The sequence below is a fragment of the Barbus barbus genome (assembly GCF_936440315.1).
Source record: "Barbus barbus genome assembly, chromosome: 32".
NCBI classification, from domain to species: domain Eukaryota; kingdom Metazoa; phylum Chordata; class Actinopteri; order Cypriniformes; family Cyprinidae; genus Barbus; species Barbus barbus.
The window spans coordinates 12808965-12828516 of record NC_136760.1 but is presented as its reverse complement, the minus strand read 5'-3'; the positions used below and the strand labels follow the sequence as shown (position 1 = coordinate 12828516).

General features: G+C 39.1%; 1 protein-coding gene across 4 annotated transcripts in view; it reads right to left on the bottom strand.

Annotated features, from left to right (window-relative positions):
- The window catches only part of LOC306852486 (mediator of RNA polymerase II transcription subunit 24), a 38800-nt gene that overhangs the window by 12374 nt on the left and 6874 nt on the right, over window positions 1–19552 (bottom strand). For all 4 annotated transcript variants that reach the window (XM_079389362.1, XM_079389361.1, XM_079389364.1 and 1 more), the window contains exons 7-23: window positions 19108–19219; window positions 18128–18278; window positions 17910–18023; window positions 16778–16831; window positions 16511–16593; window positions 16223–16309; window positions 16023–16134; window positions 13478–13620; window positions 13323–13360; window positions 12899–12981; window positions 12544–12722; window positions 11202–11301; window positions 2200–2375; window positions 1753–2017; window positions 1485–1666; window positions 471–564; window positions 212–311 (exon numbers count right to left, since the gene is read on the bottom strand). In XM_079389362.1, the coding sequence (XP_079245488.1) occupies window positions 212–311; window positions 471–564; window positions 1485–1666; window positions 1753–2017; window positions 2200–2375; window positions 11202–11301; window positions 12544–12722; window positions 12899–12981; window positions 13323–13360; window positions 13478–13620; window positions 16023–16134; window positions 16223–16309; window positions 16511–16593; window positions 16778–16831; window positions 17910–18023; window positions 18128–18278; window positions 19108–19219 (2073 nt within the window). The remainder of the gene's footprint in view (window positions 1–211; window positions 312–470; window positions 565–1484; window positions 1667–1752; window positions 2018–2199; window positions 2376–11201; window positions 11302–12543; window positions 12723–12898; window positions 12982–13322; window positions 13361–13477; window positions 13621–16022; window positions 16135–16222; window positions 16310–16510; window positions 16594–16777; window positions 16832–17909; window positions 18024–18127; window positions 18279–19107; window positions 19220–19552) is intronic.

Sequence of the window (19552 nt, the reverse complement as noted above, 5' to 3'; positions counted from 1 at the left end):
TAAATCTTGTGTCACTGGCATGTTGAGTGATACTGACACAGGAAGCTCAAAACTATTGCAAGCTATGTTGCTTTTTTGTGGGGATTTCTGCAGCTATGCAGTTAACAGTTTCTAGATTGACTAATAGATAAAAAAAAAAAAAAAATTATTTAAAATGAAGCTCTTATTGTTTTTGTGCAGCTTGTGGCAGGTGGGGCAGGCAGGAAATGACCTGGACTGGACAGCATGACATTCTCATCCTCATTGGAGCTTAGCAGACGCATCAGTTTAGATGGTTGCGTGTCGTCCAAAGGAAACAGGCTGGTGTAATCCTAAAACCAACAGAAGAAGAGTGTGTTAATTACTAATAACACCCAAGCTTACGTTGCATGCTTAATGTGTAAGACATACATGCGTCAAGTATGCGACTATGTGTGAGAACACAAAGAATGACAGTTAACAAAAGCTGTGAGAGAAACCGTGTGACTGACCTCTATATCCTCGCGTTGTCTCTTGCGCTGTCGTGCTGATGCTTGACCCTTATGGTGAGATGAGTAAGAACTAAGAGCGCACCACACTGACAACCTATAAAACACATATGCAAACACATTTTCATAATTTTTTTATAAAAACCTTTTTTTATAAAAATCTGTGGCTTTTAGTTCCTGTCTGTAAGCTTTGAGGTTAACATCTACATATTAGTGTAGTGTGAAACGTTGATAATAGACATTACAAATTTCGTCTCACTGCATTAAAGCAGGTGGAAAATCTGTCAGATGAAGGGAGATTCATATCAGGCATGTTTGATCTCATGTAATATATCGATTTAACTTACTTTAACTAAATTAATAAAAAAAAAATTGGAAAGAGAAACCAAGAAAGAAAAAGCCTGACAACTCAATATATATAAAAACGGATGTTCGTTTTGAATCTTAGACTGAAAAAAGAAGGAAGGAAGTGGATCAAAGAAAGCAAGTAAAAAGAGGAATTGGAGTAAAGGGGTTCATTCATACATAAATTCCTCATTCATTTATGAAACAATCCTTTCTGAGAAAAACTGCTGACTTGCAAATGCATAACCAAAAAAAATGTATTAAACAATGAAAGTATGTACACAGTTTGTGCGGGCTCCATCTGTCTTTCCATATTAACACAAGTACATGACAATGTGGACTTTCCCGTGGCATCAATAATGGGGTCAACTATAGAAGGACATAGAGGATATTGTGAAAGATGGGACACTAATGACGTTTGACCAAACTGGCACAAAATAAATAAAGCACTAATACATCACCATGCTATCTAAGTTTCCGAGGAAAATGTAAAGCAAAACTGCAAATGAAGATTCTCTACCATTTTTTTCCATTAAGGCCTAGGAGGAATCCTTTATTTAATAATACCGAGTATCATTTAATATTGTATTTGAAATGACAAGAGGTGAGTAAAAAAGGTCTTGCTTTAAGTGTACCAAAAGTGTGTTTGCAAATGCAATAAAAAGCTCATACTTTGCAAGGGCTCTTCCTGGCGGGTCTGCCAGACTGTGCCAATGGGCAGGGTCAGTGAGGAGACGTGGCAGAATGTGACCCAGCAGGGTCAGGGTGATCTGTTGTGTGTCCAGGCAGAAGATACTGTACAACAACTCAACCACACGAGACGCCCACTCCTTGCGGGTCTCCTTCAGGAGCTCCTACAACACAAACACACAATCAAGTCTGAAAACAGGTACAGTTAAATTCTCATAATCTGTAGTAGCGTAAACTCAGACACGTTTACCTTAACCAGGTTATTAGTAAACCAGAACACTCCTCCCATATGTAGCAGGTTCTCAAAGAGATGGAACGCATGAGAGTCCACCCAGCCCTTCTCCAGAACCTCCCTAAACTGGGTCTGCAGAGCCTGGCGGATGGGTTGGCGGGCTGGGAGAAGGTTTCGGTAGGGAATGGGCTCCTGACCCTCAACTGCTGGCCGCAGGGAGAGTCCTGTCTGCTGAAATACATCAGCACACATGTGCTCCAAGATAGAGCTCATGATCACCACACTGGACATAGAGAGAGAGAGAGAGAGAGAGAGAGATACCAGTCTTTCAGAGATGTTCAGGGATGTTCTTAGAGGACCAAGATCTGGAGAGTTTAATTCCAACCCCAATCAATCACGACAACAACTAGCAATTCACAACTCTTGATGTGGGAATGTGGCCTGGTGTGTGTAGAGATTCCTTACCGCTCATTGTAGAACTGCAAAGTGTTTTCTCCTGACATAGGGGTCATGAGTTGACGAATCATAGTCTGAGGTTTTTCTCTCTCATCCAAACCCAGCATCCGAACGTGCGCCACCAACCATGCCACCGCACAGATGGCCATACTGCACACCTTCCCTTTGATGTTATCAGTGATCTTCTACACTCACAGAAAGATAAAGAGACTTCTTTAATTACGGTTAATAAATATGAATCTACTATATTCCTACAATATTTTTCAACTAAGATCTTTTCAAATTGTCATATGACTCCATGAGAATAAATGCCTTAGGGCCATTCCGTGTCAACTCAACCAGAGGTCCCCGGCTCAAATTTTTGATTTTGCTAATAATTTTCTGAAGACAGACAGACATATATAGTACTGAAAGCCAAAATATTAAATGTCATGGATGAATATTGACTGAGTAATCCACTATTTTGTAGAGGGGGGTCAAATTGGGGTTCAATTTTCAGAGCTTCAGATTCAGAGCCAAAGGGGGTTAAAATGACTTCAGAAAGATGGCAGCATCATAATGTTCATAATTTACACAGATATTGGTAGGTCTCTTAGTAAAGCCTATTCACTTTAGCAATCTTTGTTGCATTATGTGCCAATGGTGACGATTCAAAAATGGGGAAACAGCACTTTTCAAGTTTTTTCTCCAAAATTTGCAGGCCTGTAACTCAAGAAGTATAAAAGATATCTTTATGCCCTTTTAGATGTTGGGTCTTAACAAACTTTCCCTTCGGCATCTTAATTTTTAAGGCCCTATATGGTTCGGGTCCAAAGATATTGGAATTTTAATATGGCTCCAGGAGTAAATTGTTAAAATGTACATATTTTCATTGGTCAAAAACCAAATGTTGGTCAATTTGCAAAAATATGATACTCTTTTTTTTTTTTTTAAGAGGAATCTCTGAAGAACAAACTATGTTGAAACTATGTATCTCGTTTACTTCTGTCAAAACAACAAGGCCCTACATCATTCAGGGTCTCAATGGGTTCAAGTCTCAGGTGCGGCAGTGATTGTAGGTGGGGGAGTGAATAACCAACACTCTCTCCACCCTCAATACCACGACTGAAGTGAGACCCTTGAGCAAGGCACCAAACCCCCAACTGCTCCCCAGGCGCCGCAGCATTGGCTGCCCACTGCTCCGGGTGTATGTTCACTACTATGTGTATACTTGGATGGGTTAAATGCAGAGCACAAATTCCGAGTTTGGGTCACAATACTTGGCCACACGCCACTTCCCTTTCCCCCTTTCCCTTTCAATGAGGCTCCATTTTCAGATCGTTGAATATTACCCATTTTCAGGGCTTGAAAACCAAATGTTGATCACTTTGTATACAGCTGATACTTACTGCATTTAAAGTAGAATATCTGAAGAATAAGTAATGTTGAAACTAGGAATGCATCTTGTTTGCCTCTATCAAAACATTTGTACGGTTTAATCGTACATCTTAGTGCAGCTCCATGTCCAAATTGATGTATCCTACCCATTTTCACACCAAATATGGGTTTGTGTTTATCTGGGTTTAGAACTACCCAGTGTTAATTATTTCAAGTGTGAGAGACCTTAAAAGTTTGAGGTACTATCAGTGATTCTGGCAAATATGCCCTTTAGCACTATGACGATGCTCACGTTGTGACGATATCATTTACACTAATAAATAATATGGTATCGATTCAGTTCTTATGGAATTTATTATTCTTCGATGTCTGTCTTCTTTAGTAATATGTTCATATTGAGTACTAAGTATCATTAATTCTCATCGTTTGTCAAATTAATTAACTTTAAATGCACGTAGCATTAAAGGATAAAATATATATTTATGTAGTTCCTGTCATTTGATTGGTTACACTGTGAGTCCAGCCTTCTGATGTACCTTTATTAGGTGATGACGTCCGTTTGGCAAGATAGCGGTGGCCAAGTGGCAAGCAGTAGCTCACGGAGCTCTTTCTGAAGACTCACGCGGTGTTTCTGTTGTTTTACCCGCATAGAAAGTTAAGTCCGTCGGCGATTTTATAGCGATCTAATAACTTCTTACTGCCTGGATTATTCATCACTTCAGAATCAGAATGAGCTTTATTGGCCAAGTATGTTTACACATACAAGGAATTTGTTGTAGTGACAGAAGTTCCACAGTGCAACAGAAAGACAGTAACAGGACAGGACACAGGTAATAAAACAAAATAACAAGAAATAGCCAATAACCAATGTACAAAGCAGCAAAAAAATAAAAAATACACAATATATAATATAGGCGACTATGTATGTACAGGTCAAGTATGTGCAAAATTAGAAATGATAAAAATAAAAATAAAATAAGTGAGTGTGGTGAATGGATAATGAATTAGTTGTGTGTTCCACGTTTATTTATTGAGTGTTCATGAGATTTATTGACTGAGGGAAGAAACTGTTCCTGTGTCTGGTCGTTCTGGTGCTCAGAGCTCTGTAGCGTCGACCAGACGGTAACAGTTCAAAGAGGTTGTGTGCTGGATGTGAGGAGTCCAGAGTGATTTTGCCAGCCCTTTTGCTCACTCTGGATAAGTACAGTTCTTGGAGAGTGGGGAGGGTTGTACCAATGATTCGCTCAGCAGTCCGGACTACCCTCCGTAGTCTTCTGAGGTCAGATTTGGTAGCTGAGCTGAACCAGACAGTTATTGAGGTGCAGAGGATGGATTCAATGATGGCAGAGTAGAACTGTTTCAGTAAGTCCTGTGGCAGGTTGAACTTCCTCAGCTGGCGAAGAAAGTACAACCTCTGCTGGGCCTTCCTGACAATGGAGTCAATGTGAATATCCCACTTCAGGTCCTGAGAGATGGTGGTGCCCAGAAATCTGAATGACTCCACTGCAGTCACAGTGCTGTTCATGATGGTTCATGATGGTGAGTGGGGGGAAAGCAGGGGGGTTTCTCCTGAAGTCCACTATCATCTCCACAGTTTTGAGCATGTTAAGCTCCAGGTTGTTGAGACTGCACCAGACAGCCAGCTCCTTAACCTCCTGTCTGTAAGCAGACTCGTCACCGTCCTGGATGAGGCCAATCAGTGTGGTGTCATCTGCGAACTTCAGGAGCTTGACAGAGGGGTCTTTAGAGGTGCAGTCGTTGGTGTAGAGGGAGAAGAGCAGTGGGGAGAGAACGCAGCCCTGAGGAGCTCCAGTGCTGATGGTGCGAGTGCTGGATGTGAATTTGCCAAGCTTTACTAACTGCTGTCTGTCTGTCAGGAAGCTGTTGATCCACTGGCAGACGGAGGTGGGGACGGAGAGCTGAGTTAGTTTATTTTGAAGGGTTTCCGGGATAATGGTGTTAAAAGCAGAGCTGAAGTCCACAAACAGGATCCTCACATAAGTCCCTGGTCTGTCCAGATGCTGCAGGATGAAGTGCAGTCCCATGTTGACTGCATCATCCACAGACCTGTTTGCTCTGTAGGCAAACTGCAGGGGGTCCAGTAAGGGTCCAGTGATGTCCTTCAGATGAGCCAGAACCAGTCTTTCGAATGATTTCATGGCTACAGACATTAGGGCCACAGGTCTGTAGTCATTAAGTCCAGTAATTTTGTGTTTCTTTGGGACGGGGATGATGGTGGAGCGTTTGAAGCATGAGGGGACTTCACACAGCTCCAGTGATCTATTGAAGATCTGTGTGAAGATGGGGGCCAGCTGATCAGCACAGATTTTTAGGCAGGCTGGTGACACACCATCTGGACCAGGTGCTTTCCTTCTTTTGTTCTTCCTGAAGACCTGGCACACATCATCTTCGCTGATTTGAATTGTAGGTGTGGGGGAGAGAGGGGTTGCTGGAGGTGTGAATGGTTGTGTGGAGGGGTGTTCTGGGTGGGTGTGGGGTGATCGTTCAAAACGACAAAAGAACTCGTTTAAGTCGTCTGCCAGGTGTTGATTCTCCAGAGTGCTGGGGGGTGGTGTTTTGTAGCTGGTGATGTCCTTCAATCCTAACCACACTGAAGCAGGATCACTGGAAGAGAATTTGTTCCTGAGCTTGTCAGAATAATTCCTCTTTGCCACTCTGATCTCCTTTTCCAGTGTGTATTTGGCCTGTTTGTACAATACTTTATCCCCCTTTCTGTGAGCATCTTCTTTGGCCTGACGGAGCTGTCTGAGTTTGGCAGTGAACCATGGTTTGTCATTGTTGTAGAATAGATGAGTCCTGGTAGGAATGCACATGTCCTCACAGAAACTGATATAAGATGTTACAGTCTCTGTGAGCTCGTCCAGGTCATTTGCTGCAGCTTCAAAAACAGTCCAATCAGTCAGGTCGAAACAGGCTTGTAAATCCCGCTCTGTTTCGTTAGTCCATCTTTTAACAGATCTTAATACAGGCTTTGCAGACTTAAGTTTCTGCCTGTAGGATGGAATAAGATGAACCAAACAGTGATCAGAGAGTCCTAAAGCTGCTCGTGGAACAGAGTGATATGCGTCCTTTATTGTTGTGTAACAGTGATCCAATATACAGGTCCTTCTCAAAAAATTAGCATATTGTGATAAAGTTCATTATTTTCTGTAATGTACTGATAAACATTAGACTTTCATATATTTTAGATTCATTACAACACAACTGAAGTAGTTCAAGCCTTTTATTGTTTTAATATTGATGATTTTGGCATACAGCTCATGAAAACCCAAAATTCCTATCTCAAAAAATTAGCATATCATGAAAAGGTTCTCTAAACGAGCTATTAACCTAATCATCTGAATCAACTAATTAACTCTAAACACCTGCAAAAGATTCCTGAGGCTTTTAAAAACTCCCAGCCTGGTTCATTACTCAAAACCGCAATCATGGGTAAGACTGCCGACCTGACTGCTGTCCAGAAGGCCATCATTGACACCCTCAAGCAAGAGGGTAAGACACAGAAAGAAATTTCTGAACGAATAGGCTGTTCCCAGAGTGCTGTATCAAGGCACCTCAGTGGGAAGTCTGTGGGAAGGAAAAAGTGTGGCAGAAAACGCAGCACAACGAGAAGAGGTGACCGGACCCTGAGGAAGATTGTGGAGAAGGACCGATTCCAGACCTTGGGGGACCTGCGGAAGCAGTAGACTGAGTCTGGAGTAGAAACATCCAGAGCCACCATGTACAGGCGTGTGCAGGAAATGGGCTACAGGTGCCGCATTCCCCAGGTCAAGCCACTTTTGAACCAGAAACAGCGGCAGAAGCGCCTGACCTGGGCTACAGAGAAGCAGCACTGGACTGTTGCTCAGTGGTCCAAAGTACTTTTTTCGGATGAAAGCAAATTTTGCATGTCATTCGGAAATCAAGGTGCCAGAGTCTGGAGGAAGACTGGGGAGAGGGAAATGCCAAAATGCCTGAAGTCCAGTGTCAAGTACCCACAGTCAGTGATGCTGGTGTTGGTCCACTGTGTTTTATCAAGGGCAGGGTCAATGCAGCTAGCTATCAGGAGATTTTGGAGCACTTCATGCTTTCATCTGCTGAAAAGCTTTATGGAGATGATTTCATTTTTCAGCACGACCTGGCACCTGCTCACAGTGCCAAAACCACTGGTAAATGGTTTACTGACCATGGTATTACTGTGCTCAATTGGCCTGCCAACTCTCCTGACCTGAACCCCATAGAGAATCTGTGGGATATTGTGAAGAGAAAGTTGAGAGACGCAAGACCCAACACTCTGGATGAGCTTAAGGCCGCTATCGACGCATCCTGGGCCTCCATAACACCTCAGCAGTGCCACAGGCTGATTGCCTCCATGCCACGCCGCATTGAAGCAGTCATTTCTGCAAAAGGATTCCCGACCAAGTATTGAGTGCATAACTGAACATAATTATTTGAAGGTTGACTTTTTTTGTATTAAAAACACTTTTCTTTTATTGGTCGGATGAAATATGCTAATTTTTTGAGATAGGAATTTTGGGTTTTCATGAGCTGTATGCCAAAATCATCAATATTAAAACAATAAAAGGCTTGAACTACTTCAGTTGTGTTGTAATGAATCTAAAATATATGAAAGTCTAATGTTTATCAGTACATTACAGAAAATAATGAACTTTATCACAATATGCTAATTTTTTGAGAAGGACCTGTATTACTGTCTCTGGTGGGACATGTGATGTGCTGTCTGTATTTTGGCAGTTCACGGGAGAGATTTGCTTTATTAAAGTCCCCGAGAATGATTAAAACAGAGTCCGGGTGTTGTTGCTCACTCTCTGTGATCAGATCAGCGAGTTTCTGTAAAGCTGTGCTCACGTGCGCTTGCGGTGGAATGTAGACACTCACGAGAATGAACGAGCAGAACTCCCGTGGCGAATAGAACGGCTTGCAGTTAATGAAGAGCGTTTCTAGATCTGATCAGCACATCTTCTTTAACACAGTTACATCTGTACACCACCTCTCATTGATGTAAAAGCACGTCCCGCTGCCGCGCGGTTTCCCCGTTGATTCTGTGTCCCGATCTGCTCTGATCAGCTGGTAATTAGGCAGATGAATCGCGCTGTCCGGTATGTCGCCATTCAACCAGGTTTCCGTGAAACACAGAGCAGCAGAGTTAGAAAAGTCCTTGTTTGTCCGGGAGAGCAGAAGGAGTTCGTCCGTTTTGTTGGGTAGAGAGCGGAGATTCGACAAATGGATGCTAGGCAACGCCGTTCTAAATCCGCGCTGACAAAGTTTCACGAGCGCGCCGGCTCGCTTTCCCCGCCTGCGCCTCCTGTAGCGTTTGACCAGAGCTACGGCTCCACCAACTACAATGTCCAGCAAAACGTCCGAAAAATAAAAAACCGGTAGAAGATTTTGTGGTGTGTTCTGCCGAATGTTCAGCAGATCATCCCTGGTAAAACTGATCTTATTTGAAAAACAAAAAACAGGAAAAACAAACAAAAGCAATACGAACACTGAAGAGCAACGCACAATAGCTGCCATCAGCGGCGCCATTTATGCACCATAACTTCATCACTTCATCACACGTTGCTGTGTGTCACGCAGATTGTTGTTTAAACGCTGCAAGGATGCCGTCAAGCAAGGGTGTATTCTGACTTGGACGGATGGATCGGGAGTCGGAAAACTCAATCGTAACGCTCAAAGAGTTACAGAGTCGCGGACTCGAACCTGACTTTCAAGAAAACGAGGTTGTGAGTAATTACAGCAGCTGTGGATACTGTTGACTGGTGACTGACAATATTATTATTACCCGTTTTCTGTTGGGCCCCTTTTCTATTGGGAGTTCATGTTGCTGGATTATCAGAAACTGAATTGAATGGGTGATCTGTTTGAACTGATCTGTTTCTCTAAGCTGGATTACACGATTTATATTGTGGACAACTTCTAATGAACTGATTGCTCTCCTTTTCTGTGTCCTAATTGTGATTTGATCTTTGGCACTTTGAACCTTGAATATACCGATTTGAAAATTGAAAGGTGATTTAATGTGTTCAATTGTTTTCTTTCTATGTTGATGTGTTTTTTTTTTTATTTTGAAGGTTTATGAATTTCCTAACTCATAACTGTGGTATGTGGCTATTTAGATACATAGGCCTTTGTAAGTTTCTTGACTGACTTGACAAGTTTGGTTTGACTAAATGACAGTGACCCTGTCTGGCACCCCAGCAATTAAAAGAAAAAAAATTATTATAATTTAGTCAACCAAAACCAGGAAACGTTACAACGTTATATAACAATAAAAAAGAAAAATTAATTTTAATAATTAACCCAGGTTAGGTAAATCTTGGTTTATTGTTGTGAATGCAATATGTGGCGAAAGCAACCACTTTTCCCTATGAGGAGTGGGATTTGATTCAAACATGTTACAGGACTGTGTGTTTGAACTCTTGGTACTTTCAGAAGCTGTTAAAATGAACAAAATCCCTTCTTCCAAACATCCCTGAAACTGATTCAAATATAGAATCTTATGAATAGACTACTGAGAAAGGGAATGCCCTTCAACTTGACCATTTCAGTGCATTTTTAGCACTCCGACAGGTATGTTCTGTGCGTATTGTTTTAATAGAGGGAAACAAGATGCATTCCTAGTTTCAACATTCTTCAGACATTCTGCTTTAAATACAATACGTTTCAGCTGTATACAAAGTGACCAACATTTGCTTTTTAGTCACTAAAAATAGGAAATATTCAACGATCTGAAAATGGAGCCTTATTGAGATCCCCATATCTCTGGAACTGAATGAAGTAGGGCCTTGAAAATGAAGATTCCAAAAGAAACGTTTATTAAGAACTAGAATCTAAAATCATATTGTGATATCTTTAATACTTCTTGAGTTATAGGCATGCAAACTCAGGCAGGTATGTTCAGACATTTTTTGTTCAACATTATTTTCTCTTCAGACATTCCTCTTTAAAAGAAAAGAAGTATCATATTTTTGACAATTGATCCACATTTGGTTTTCGAACCACTGAAAATATGCAAATTTTAACAATTTACTCTTGGAGCCATATTAAAATTCCAGTATCTCTGGAATCGAACCATACAAGGCCTTAAAAGTAAAGATGCCAAAGGGAAAGTTTGTTAAGACCCAACATCTAAAAGGGCATTTAGATATCTTTTATACTTCTTGAGTTACAGGCCTGCAAACTTTGGATAAAAAACTTGAAAAGTGCTGTTTCCCCATTTCTGAATGGTCACCATTGGCACATAATGCAACATATTTTAGTAACAGACCTACCAATCTCTGTGTAAAAATAACATTACGATCTATCTTTCTGAAGTCATTTTTACCTCCTTGCAATTTGGCTCTGAATCTCAGGTGAAAATTGCCATTTTCAACCCCCCCCCTCTACAAAATAGTGGATTACTCACTCAATATTCATCCATGACATTCAATATATTAGCTTTGATCACTACATATGTCTGTCTTTCTTCAGAAAAAAAATATCAGCAAAATCAAAAATTTGAAATGGGGACATTTTTGAAATTTGGTTGATTTGACAAGGAATGACCCCTTATTGCTTTTAGAAACGCTGTGTCTGGTTAGGACACAACTGAACACCATGAATCTCCTTACCTGAACAGCTTCCACTGATAAAACTCCATTCTCCCAGGCATTCAGAACCTCCAGTATAGCTGCTGGTGTACTGAGACATATTTCATGCCATTTCATCTGACTGAAGAGAGAGAGAGAGAGAGAGAGAAAGAGAGAGAGAGAGAGAGAGAGAGAGAGAGAGAGAGAGAGAGAGAGAGAGAGAGAGCACATGTTTGACTAACAGATCCTTAAAGGAATAGTTCCCCCAGAAATTTAAATTTTGTCATCACGTACTTACAGTCATGTTGTTCCAAACCTGTATAAGTTTCTTTCTTATGTTGAACACAAAAGAAGATATTTTAAAGAACCAAAATATGTTGGTCCCCATTGACTTCAATAGTAGCGAAATAAATACTATGGAAGTCAATGGGGACCACCAACCTTTTGATTGCCAGCATTCTTCAAAAAATCTTTAATGTTTAACATAAGAAAGAAACTCATACAGGTTTGGAAAGACACAAGGGTGAGTAAATGATGACAATTTTCATTTTTTTCAAAATACAAACAAACAAAAAAAATCTATTTTTTTAAATTCAATTTATAACATCAATTTAGAAACTGTAGCTCATTAACATTTGACTGCCCAAAAAACTTAATTTCTTAAAACATTCTTCTTAAGATTGCCCCATTCCAGGTCTGAATATGCAAACTCTTCATCAAATGCAGTACATACACTGTAAGTATGCGATTTTAAATGCCTTTTTTTTTTTTTTGGTTTAGGTCCTAGGTCAAATTTGGTAGCATGCCTGCCAAATAAAAGGCTCAAATTTCAGCTTTGTAGACATTTTATTCAAGGAAACACTTACATTCTATACTACCATGTTATATGGCATTTAGGCAGTTATGTTTAAACAGTCATTTCAAGACAACAGATTTTTTTATTAATTAAAATGAATAAATAGGCTAAGTTTAATACCAACACGAATATTAGTGAAGACTTATTTTACATATTCCTCTGATAAAAATACTAGTTTAACCTTAATTAACGTTCATTTGGTGCAATTACGTATAGAAATAAATAATGCATTTAAATTCTTAATGCTTTTAATGCACCCCTCACCAGCCCAGACCTGTATGCCATCTTACATTGACGTACATGATTGCATGCAGTTGCTGATGTACGGAGGGAAGTATGGAAACATTTTTGAGCAATGACACAAAAAATTATTCATAAACAATTTAATTAAATTCACAGAAATGAACTGAACTAACCAAGTCTAACATCCCTACTAAAGTGGGGGCTATACTGTATAAATCAATGTTTCATGAAGATGTTAATGTGATGTGTAATTGGTAGACGTAGCTGATATGAAGCAGCACTTACACAAGCTTCATCTCAGAAGAAGAATTAAGCAGGGCCACCAGACTCTCCACCTTCCCAGACTCAGGTCTGAAGCAAGGGTGGTCTGGATTCAGCGTCTTCCCTTCCTCTGGCATGCATGTCTGCAACCACGTTTCAAAGAAGGGTGTCTCGCTCGATGGGCTGGGGTCCGAAAGAATCACCTGGACAGGTTGGGTGAATGATGTGATCAATGACTTGGATATAGTAAAGTGTATGTCATTGCAGGATGTGATTATGAATTAAAAATGCTACACAACTTTATCAGATTGTAACATGCATCTGCACTTCAGCTCAAACACTTGCTCTGTATAATAAATGTGTGTGTGTGGAAACTGACCTCTGACCCATAGGTCTGCACGACATGACACAGCATAAGGAAGGAAATGTCGAACAGCAGAGCTCGCACTGATGCAGATTTCGCTAGAAAGTATTCACAGATGTTATGCTACAAGTGAAATTGCTCTCAGATTCGGTGAGAAACAATCTTCACACATCCTCAAAAACTTGAGCTACAAATGACTAAGACAAGTTCACACTGCATATGTGAATGCTTAAGCAATTGCACATACTTAAAATGTGTTCTTCACTTATGGTGGTAACAAACCTCAATACTTGAGAACAAAACAGAGTGCATTTGATATTTCCATTATCATTAAAAAAAATAGAAGTGTCCCGTAATTTAATCTTGCTTAACACCCATCTAAAAAGTTATTTATTAACAGGCTGCATGTAATCATAGCAAAATAAAGCACATGACTTACATCCTTCTCCGCTGATGTGTTTTGGAAACTCGTTCAGCCTGGAAGAGAACAGCAGATATAGATATATATATCTCCTAGACACTCCGTTCATGTATTTATTTGGGTTACATATATAAGCTGATGCCATGTATCCAGTCTTATTCATATTGTCTTACTTGATGAATTTGCGAGCAAAAGACTTGAGTTTTCCAGTCGCTGCAGCAGCAGCCAGTAGCAAATCAAGACTCTTTCCTGAGAGCATGTGACCCAAAACTCCCAGCAGTCCCTCAGGAGACTTAGAATGATCTGCATCCACTGTCTAGACAACCAGAAAGAAAGAAAACCTGTGACTAAACGGTAACACTTATACAATAAGGTTCTATTTGATAATATTAGTTTACTGTATTACTTAACATGAACTAATGACTAAAATGCTTGCTTAACTATATCATATGATATAAATATGAGATAAAAACCCATACAGGGCATTTTTGCCTCAACATCTTGAATTTTAGGGGCATATAACTGCATTCTATAGGCTACATCACACAGTGAGCAGGGTTCATACACATTTTTACCAATAAATTTCCATGACTTTTGAGTATATTCATGACCTAATGTTCCATTATTTTACAATAAGAATAAAAATCTGTTCAAATTATCATAGCATTAACTAAAATTAATGACTAATGCTATTGTTTGCTTTCTCTGTTTTAGTAATAAGTACACGCAGCAACTGCGCCAGATGTTACTCCACACAGAGAACGTATCATATCACTGAATATTATCATTTAACTCTGTTAAACACAGGACCTGAATTTCGTTTTGGAAACTTTTCTCTTTCGCAACTGTTAAAGAGTTAAAACACGGCAGTGCTTACTCGCCAGAATGGCCATTTTAACATAATTGTGTGTGTATTTTTGCCGCTTAAACGCAACAAGCTGTGCTTTAGAGCCTTACATTTCAGCCCGAGCCCGACAGGCCCCGACTTATTTACGGCTTCAGGACAATTTTCATGTCATAGCTCAGACACGGCCGGGCATTGGGCTTGTTTTAGGCTTCCTCCTTATTTTTATATTTTAGATATCCATCAAATATTACGGTGATGAAAAGGATTTGCCGCGCTGGTGGAAACAACACGAGACCGTGCTACCGCGACTGTCAAGAGCGGCTCGACTGTATTTAGTGTCCTGCCAGCAGCAGCAGCAGCAGCAAGTGCTGGAAGAGTTCTGTGTGAAAGTGCACGCAATAAAGCTTGCCACAAAACCCCAGCAAGTAATTACCATGATGAATGTGTCAGGGCCAGGGGGAATAGAATATTCGCTGAGTTTCGGTTCATTTTTGTAAAGCGCTTCTGCTCAAGACCGAGATGGCAGAAAGCCCATCTTGTTTGTTTTTAAAAAGCGTATGTTGATATTGTGAGTGCACACAAATAAATGTCCTGCAAAGCCTCCACTCTCCGCACAAACGATACGCACCTAATAGTACACATTTGTCTAGGTTAAACGTTTAAACTAACATTGTGATATGCTTTTTTAAGTATTTTATACATAGATTTTATTTTAGTCAGGTGGTTTGAGAAGGCTAAATTGATCAAACATTGGCTAACTCACTGTCTGCCGCTGGCCGCTTGGTCGTTAGGCTACTTTAAAAACAAAAACTTGAATTTAACAAATAAAAAATTGTTCCAAACATTTTTTTTTAAATTACCTTATAAAGAAACAAAAATAAATATAACCACTTTGCCATTAAAATGAAACTGAACTATTTTAATGGCTACAACAGCAGCTGTGTAATGGGGAAGAGAGAAAGAGAAAAAAGACACGGTTCCAGTCGGACTCGGGTAATCATGCCGCACAAGGGCTGGACTAGGGCATATGTTTGAGGCATGTGCAGGTTTCTACTGAGCTTGTTTGGTACCAAACTCAGTTTGGTTCTCGCAAGTCTGCTTTATACCATAGACTGTAAAAAAATAGCTTTATACACGTGCCCTTTGGACGTGACTGAGCGCACGGGAAACCGCCTCTGGAGCGTGCGAGTACCGACTGGCTTAAAAAGACGTGCAAATAAATTATTTTTGTGTCGATGCAACAATGACCCGATTAGGCAAGTGACAATTCTGTCAACTGTCCCGAAACGCGAGTGAAAGTCTTGTATCGCAGCGTGCAGCCGCTCTTTAGTGAAGAGATGCGCAGATGAGAAGCCGATATAAGAGACAGTCAAAGAGAGAAGACGCGGTACATCTGAATCACTCACGCTGTTTTCAAATTACCGATTTCATCTGATACTCTGTGTGGATTCACTTACTCATCAAACCTATATGCAACAGGCATTGAATAAATGTGTGAATATCTATCATTTTAAGGTCGAATGCTGCGGGAATGAGTAAAATAATGCGATATGCGCAATCCCGCACCGAACCTGATTAAACATAATTCTATTGTACAGATTATACAGATCTGTATAATAGAATTATACAGAGATTTGTGAAATAGATTTCCATGACTTTTCCAAAACTTTCTGGGTTTATTTATTTTTCCAAAACTTTTCCAGCCCTGGAAATTGTTGCTTTAAAATTCCATGACTTTTCCAGGTTTTTCATGACCGTACGAACCCTGAGTGAGTTGTTGCCCTGCATCATGTTTGATGATAATAAACCAATAAATTAAATTAACATATTAAATCAACAGTCCTAAAAATAATATAAAACCAGATGAGAACCTTGAGGATGTTGGTGACAGTTGGTTCAGCTCTCAGGATGAGGCCTGGGTTGGGCTGAATATTGGCGTTCTCTGCTGTCTTCAGTCTGGGTGCATGCTCTCGGTCCTCACTCCTGAAGAAAAAAAAAATGTATGGAACAGAGAGGCATGTTTATAAAACATGTTTAAAATAAAAATAAGAACAAAACATTCTGACCATACCGTTTTGCAGTAAGACTGGCGGTGTTTGCCTCCGACAGCAGGCCCAGTTTATTACACTCCTGCAGTAACAGACTCAAGCAGTCACAGCTACACACACAAACAAACAAACAACAACAGCGTTATAACACGACATACCAGCTAAGCTAACACTATAGTATTGATACATAGTTTGAGTGTACTGTCAGTCATTTTGAATAAAAGAAGCTTCTGTCCCTATAAAACATTATTCTAGCTTCCTGTGGTTCAGCACATAGCCAATCATAATTAATACAGGTGGTGTTGACATACTTGCATCTCTGGTCAGCTTTATCCAGCAGTGGGGTGAGATTCAGAAGATATTCAAATGCCACATTCACATCCCCCATGAAATCCTGACAAACATACAAAAATGGGCAGGCCAGATGGAGTAATTAACATTTTGGACGATGTGGAATGACATATTATGATGGCAATCATATGAGGTGTCAGGTGTCATGAGCGACACAAATTGGAAATGGAACCAAAATAGTTCAAACCCTGTAGGTACAGGTGAGGTAAACAGTCAAATAATGGTACCTGTGTCTTTTCCCCTTGTGGGTACTTCTTCAGCCTTAGTAAAACCTGAGGAATCTGAAAATGTGATGTGAAACAGAAAAAAACAATGATTCAGTGTTTATACTCCATAAATAACAGCTTGACTCTATGTGAACTCCAAACATAATTTATGAAACAGAGACATGTAATGACGATAAGGAGCCTTGTTCGTCTATTAAAGTATTTTTTGGCTATTAAAAATTCTGAGTAAATTCATCATTATTTGCTCAACTCATGTTTTTTCCAAACACAAAAGGAGAAGCTGATGCTGCTTTTTCCATACAATGACAACAAATGCAGACAAATGTTGCCAAAGTTCACAGAGGACAAAAAAAAAGCACCAAAAAATAACTTGCAGTCTACAAGTTGTTCAGTCATACAGTAGTCTTATCACAAAAATGTTATGTTTTAGTAATTATGTTTTTTAAAATTAATTATTTTCTTAAGAAGAAAAGACGTGGTGTTATCTTATTCTTTTGCCAAAGACTCGCTGACGACTCCATGAAAAACACTTTGAAGGCTGCCTTTTACTGGCCGTCTTAATCATAGAAAGTGTGAACACAGTTTTTGTCATGACTGACTTGGGTTGAGTTCAAAGTACATTTTTACGTATTTTCAAAGTATTTTGAATCATTTTTTTTAAAGAGTCTGTCTCAAGATGGAGCTCTGTCTTTCCTGCGTTCTCCATAGAGTAAATGCATCCTTGTATTTTTGCCACACGCTGCTGGAGTGAATGCATCCTGTACGAGGGCGCTCTCATGATGCTAAAAATATATTTGTGATGGTTTTTAAGAACATTCTTTTCAGGAATTAATTTGTTTTTTTCTAATTTTCAAACTTTTAGAACAATCTTTAAAAAAAGTAAAAAAAAATAAAAAATTCCTAAAAAATATTTGTGAATACAAAATATTCTTAACTTTATTCTTAAGTTAGTAAATAACAAGAAAATAGCAGTTAAGAAGAATTTTATTCTTATAAGAATCTTTTGTGAATCTGAGAATGGCATGATGGTAAGTAAATAAGAATATCATTTTTATTTTGAGGTAAACTCTCTCTTTTACCATAGCCAATATTACAATTCAAAGTTCAAGAGTGATTGGTGACTCAAACACACTTTTAGAAAGGTGAAAGCTGTCCATTTCAGTTCCTCATTCCCCTCTGGAGATTCAATGAGCCCAGTGAAACAGGCCTTCCAGATCTCCAGCACAAAAAGTGGAGCTGGGATACGCTATAGAGAGAGGGGAACAAAACACATTAGAAACCCCCACCACACACACACACACACACACACACCACTTCATCTGAGGTACAAACACTTGTGTCTGAAGTCACCTGCATCCTCTTTATCATCATAAGCTGCTCTACTAATGGCTGCGTCTCTCCAGTGAGGTTCATGGTTCCCTCTAGCATGATGAAGGCATGGACTGAAGGAAACGAGGTGTGGACCGGTGGATCACTCTGAAGACACAACATCTGAGGAATGCTATAAAAACACAAAGAATGTCACAAACACACCATTTCATTTTACTTTTAAATCATTTTCAAACTACTAATTTATTGGATAGCTCCTTGGCTCTTTTTATGGTGAGTAACAAGTTGAAATACTATACAAGAGCAATTTTGCTTGCTGATTCAGGGTTGACTCTTTTAAAAGCTCTTCTAATACAACTTCCTAAGTGCACAATTTAATAAAATGTTTTAATGATACTGCACTCAAGAAGAACACATCAGTGGATCGTATTGATTTTTTTATTTTTATTTTTTTTTAAACAAGTTTAAAAGTTTTAAACTTTAAAAGTCTCTGTTAGCATCTTTGTATGTTGTCATAATGGTTCATCATACTGCTTCCAGACCAGCTTCATTTTAACTACTGTGTAAAACTTAAAATAATAATTTGATACAATTCGCCATGTACTTATATTTCTGTAATTACATCTATAATTACAAACAATTATTTTACAAACAATAGTTATTTTTAACTTTAGTTAATTAACATTAATTTTAATTTATACTTGCATTGAAATCAATCAATTAATTAACATAAAATACTTAATATAAAGTATGAACTAATATAAACATGACTTAATATAAAGTGGGACTATGCTTCCTAGTGAGTCACAAGCATTGTGAAACTAGCCGAATAACTTAATGGCCAAATTGCATTGAAATCGTTGTGATTTTCAAATCGTTGCTTAATTTTATAATTGGCAGCAACATCTTTGCAAACACATTGGGAGTAATCGATTTTTTGGTCTAGCTCTAACATTACTGCACTTCCAACAGTGAGTCTTGAGTTCTTTCTGGATTCTCACCTCTTGACCAATGAAACACACTCTTCAAGATTCTCCTTCAGCGTCTGATTGGTCACAGCATTGAGATTTTCTGACAACTTTAGCAAAGCTTGCTCTACATTGGTCCAGGACGCTTATGAGACAAGAGAAGACATGGAAGTTTAAACAGCACATAATGACTAATATATTTATTATTATTCATCAGATTTTTATAATGATATAACAATATTTTTTTTTATATTACATACTTATTCAATAAACAATACATTTATGTGGTTACATGTCTTATGTCTACAAAAACTTCTGATTGGTGATGCAAACAAATTTGACATTTTGTATTTACAAAACATCTTAAAGCTAAAAGTAGCTCATATCTCGCCGATTTAGGAGAAAATCTTAAAAATAATGGCCGTGTCAATCCTAAAGAGTATTTCACAAAGCGTTTTAGCAGTAAAACTAGCTCCTA